Genomic DNA, 4,305 nt, shown 5'->3' with positions numbered 1-4,305 from the left:
GACTTTTACGGTATTCAACACACCCACAAAGCAAAGTTCTCTTCTACTCCTCTCTGGCACAGTGGCCCCACTGTTCTCAAAAAGGCATTCAAGAAAGTTGTCATGAACATCATTACTTAGTTTCCCTGCAGCGCCTCTCCTCCAACTGTCCCGAAAAGCTTTGGGATTTTAATTCTCTGAAGGACCATTAACCAATACACCTGAAGAGGGGCACAAAATATGAATTTCTTGTGGCCTTTTATGAAAGCGGGGAGACAGCTCTCCCTGAAATCTGGAAGAGGACACAACTTGCGTTCCACTTGTGAGGTGCATCACAGATTCTCACCTGACCCAACCTTACGTAGATGCGAGAGTAACACACAACACAACACACGCACCCCATCAGTTGACACACACACACACACACATTGTGTGCAGTCCTTTATGAAGAGGAAGGCCATTAAAAGTCTTTGTGTTTCGTAGTTAGAGCAGAAGCGGGCATTCAAACCTTTGGGTCTGGAAATCAGTCCACTGGAGTACAGGTTCTGTTTTTACAAATCTATGTTGTTCTAAATTGTGTTATTGAGTGTACAAGTCCCTTGGGATCCTCTTCAGCCATAGGACAGAGCATGTTTTAGTAAATTAAGCAGAATAAAACCTATTTCACAGAATTGTTCTAAGGTTAAAAGACGCCTAGGAGGAGACAACCACACGTCCCAACTTGAATTCCTTGGAGAAACTGCAGGTACTGTAATAAACTAGAGCAATTTCCGACAGTGCATTTTGAAGCCTTGAGTTAGGATGATGTTTTGGCCTGATAAAGCTTCTACTGTACATGCGTGTCAGTTTTGGATTTTCTAACTTACAGACCGCCGGACAACCATTCTGTAAATGCATTTATTTACTTATTTACAATATATTTACTGTATCTATTTATGGGCAGTTCCAACATCTCTTATCATCTCCATCGTCTTCTCCCCTGCATTACGCAGAGATATTCTCTTTAAGAGAGGAAAAGGCAATAAACCATATTACTACATATAATAAATTATCCAAAACCTGAATACTTTTAAAGTTTAATTGCTCTTTCATTGAATTCTATGTTCCTCCTGTTTATACCGCCTATGTTGTACACACCACCCAGAGAGACTGTTGGCTTAGAAGTTTAAAATATAAATAAATAAAATAAATTGTTTGCTAAAGTATAAGCTTTTAGCTTCCATTCCGGTGTTTGCAGGGAAATCTGGCGTTACCTGGGAGGAGAGATGTAAAATTTCCAAAAATTTCCATTTTTTTCCAAGAAAAAAAATGAAACATTTTCAAAAAGTAATAATACTAATACTAATACTAATACTAATACTAATACTAATACTAATAATACTAATAATACTACTACTAATAATAATAATAGTGGCAGCTGGCTCTTGCGTCTCTTTAAAAGGGCTACAAACACGGGGCCATAGCTTCGCGAAGCCCCAAGGGAGCGCCCCGACGTCTTTTGGCCCCTCCTGCGGGCCGTAGCTGTAGCCATCGAGACCGTGGCGCGGGAGGCGAAGAGCCGCTCGCACGGCCGCCACCACGCATGCGCGACCCCGGGCGCTCCTCCCCCGGAAACGGAAGCAGTCCGTCGTTGCGAGGACGGGCCGAGGTGTAGCTCACGCTGGTCGGCGGGAGAACGGCGGCATCATGTAAGGAAGCGGGTTTCGGAAAATGGGGAGCTGTTGCTACGTGGTGGGGGCGGCGAGGGGGGGTACCGTAAGTATCCGAAAAGCGTGGGCTCCTTTTTTTAAAATACTGTAGGCCCGTGGTATCCGTGGGGGATGGTTTCCAAGCGCCCCCCCCCGCGGAGGCCGAAAAACGCGGGTTTGTCTGGCTCATTCTAATGGCCAGTTCTGGTAAATACATTCTGGAGAAACAAGCACGCATTTTGGGTTGGGGGGCAGTTATTTAGTAGTTAGGCAGTGGTAGATAAGTGAGTCAGCGGATACTGATCCCGCGGATAGGAGGGTCCCCCTGTAATTGCTCCTCCAATGGATGGGAGACGCTCCCTGACTTCCTCTTCCCTAATAACCCCACCACCATCCATATCCATCTGCGCCTTCAGTGTCTGCAGGCACCATCCTCTCTCCGGACTGGGACGGATCCTGCCATTCTGGGGTTAGGATGTAGATTAAGCGGCTTCTTCCGAGGCCTGGGTTCCATGCTCCTCTTCTTCCCAGGAAGCGCTTAAGCCTCCCTTTCTGTTTTCCTTCACACGCCGACGGTGTTTTCTGGCCCAGAAGGCTGCCTGTGCACCATAGCAATAATGCATCGGTGCCCCCCCCCCTTTGTATAATTTGTGGAGAGGAATGGGCTCGTTAGAAGAGCTGGTCTCACTAGATCTGTGGGAGTGCCTGGCCTGGAGAGCGCCAGGCGCTGAGAGTTTGGATCCCACTGTGCTTTCTGGGAAACGAATCGTCCAAGATTATGCCAAGCCTTGTGCCTGCTGGGGTTCCCTGGCCTTTCACTCTGCAGCCATGGGCGTTATGATGATTAAAGAATGGATTACATCCTGATGAGAATAGTATCCCTTAAATGGGTGATATTTAATCTATAATCTTCCCCGTTCATTTCAGTGGCTTTACTCAAAGCACAACTAAGTCTAGCCTAATATAGGTAGCAACCTACTTTGTTGTGATAAGTCATATGTCCTTACATTCTTCTTGTATCCACACACAGAAAGACTAAACCCTTACTTTCGGTGCATGCTGAGTGACAAGGTGAGGTTTGTTGTCCGTAAATGGTTACAGAATGTAAGGCTGTGATTTTGCATTTCAGGGTGTGGGAGACACTAGTTAAACTCTCTGAATCTCATTCCTCTCCAATTTGAGTAACAGCTTGATAATAGCCTTCTGTAGAATGGCAACATCATATATATTAACTCTCCTTCCTCTGAAAAAAATAATCAGAGACGGAATCAAGCCACAGGATAGTTCTCCACCCTAGTTGGTACATCCGTGGTGCTGCGAGCAGGAGCTGGGCTGTATAAATACTAGGAAATGTTCTAGAGGGTGAATTGCATTTAGGTGGTGCCAGTTACCCTGTTCATCAGGTCCCTGCGTCATAAGCATGGAGTTTTCAAAGGCCCATTTCCTTTCCTGCTTCTCAGGAGCCTTCTAAACAAGCCCAAGAGTGAAATGACGCCAGAGGAGCTGCAGAAGCGAGAGGAGGAAGAGTTCAACACGGGCCCCCTTTCTGTCCTCACACAGTCCGTGAAAAACAACACTCAAGTGCTGATTAACTGCCGCAACAACAAGAAGCTTCTGGGGCGTGTCAAGGCCTTTGACAGGTAGGATCTCACCTGTGTGCCTTCCTCTGGTTCGTAAGAGCTTCTGTAGATTTATAGCACTTTGAGTCACCAGCTGTGAAATAAACAGCAATAGCTTAGCTTTAAAGATTCAGTCTTTGCCTGATGACAGAAGGACAAGAGAGTGGGTTGGTGAGGGGAGCGGCAACCTGGCTTAAAGACCGGAGAAGATGTGTCACTTGGCAGCAGAGTGTGTTGGAGATAGGATCTTGCCTCTCGTGTCCGTGCAACGTGACCTCTTTTTCTCCCCCACCAGGCATTGCAACATGGTGTTGGAGAATGTCAAGGAGATGTGGACGGAGGTGCCCAAGAGCGGGAAGGGCAAGAAGAAATCAAAGCCAGTCAACAAGGATCGCTACATCTCTAAGATGTTCCTGCGTGGAGACTCGGTCATTGTGGTGCTCAGGAACCCCCTTATCGCTGGCAAGTGATTAGCCGTCAGATGGTTGTGAATGGCCCAGAGTCGTGCCAGCACGGGAACATGACCCAGGGCCACGATCAAGAGACTCATGTAGCCCTAGCCACTTAAGGGATTAGTTATTTGAATGGTTCTTGTTTCTCGATATTCAGGGGCCAGATAAAAGAAGCTCATAATCTGCTACTTGTCTGGTAAGGATAATTACCAGCTGGCAGATAATTCTACTTCTCCAAATCCTTGCTGTGTTGTTTTTTTTCGGGGGGGGGGCAATAAACATTTTGTTACATTTCTAGGTGTGCTTGTTTCTGACTCACTCTTATCCCTGGAGAATTCTGAATTTTGGATGGATACTGGAAAGGCGGGAAATTTGAGGCTAAAGGGGGCCAAGCAGTGTGCCCAAATTCTGAATTATATGTTTGTCCCTTGAAGCCCTTTTTGTTCGTTTGGAGACCTCGCATAGCAGGAGAAAACTCACTCCAGGACCTGGAGGTTTTTATTTCCTTTGCCCTTTTCACTGGAATGAGTCACGGTCCTCTTGCCATTCCCCACCACCATCTCTATT

At 46.4% G+C, this 4,305-nt stretch overlaps 1 protein-coding gene across 3 annotated transcripts; it reads left to right on the top strand.

Annotated features, from left to right (window-relative positions):
* The first annotated feature begins 1,511 nt into the window (after positions 1-1,511).
* Positions 1,512-4,033, top strand: SNRPD2 (small nuclear ribonucleoprotein D2 polypeptide). 3 transcript variants are annotated; one of them, XM_020786999.3, is made up of 4 exons: positions 1,582-1,667; positions 2,698-2,738; positions 3,128-3,307; positions 3,582-4,033. In XM_020786999.3, exons 3-4 carry the CDS (start codon positions 3,156-3,158, stop codon positions 3,754-3,756), a joined length of 327 nt encoding a protein of 108 aa, XP_020642658.1. In that variant the 5' UTR covers positions 1,582-1,667; positions 2,698-2,738; positions 3,128-3,155; the 3' UTR covers positions 3,757-4,033. The 3 variants fall into 3 exon arrangements, with proteins under 3 accessions (XP_020642657.2, XP_020642658.1, XP_078236144.1); XM_020786998.3 differs by lacking the exon at positions 2,698-2,738 and having other exon boundaries at positions 1,512-1,667; XM_078380018.1 differs by lacking the exons at positions 1,582-1,667; positions 2,698-2,738 and adding an exon at positions 1,713-1,734.
* The last annotated feature ends 272 nt before the right edge of the window (positions 4,034-4,305 follow it).

Source organism: Pogona vitticeps, chromosome 9 (assembly GCF_051106095.1).
Source record: "Pogona vitticeps strain Pit_001003342236 chromosome 9, PviZW2.1, whole genome shotgun sequence".
Lineage (NCBI taxonomy): Eukaryota > Metazoa > Chordata > Lepidosauria > Squamata > Agamidae > Pogona > Pogona vitticeps.
The sequence above is the reverse complement of the archived record's forward strand: the minus strand, read 5'-3'. Positions and strand labels throughout refer to the sequence as shown.

Coding starts and splice junctions, on each gene's coding strand:
- SNRPD2 (XM_020786998.3), top strand. Junction 3,308..3,581: donor CGTGTCAAGGCCTTTGACAG/GTAGGATCTCAC, acceptor CTCCCCCACCAG/GCATTGCAACATGGTGTTGG.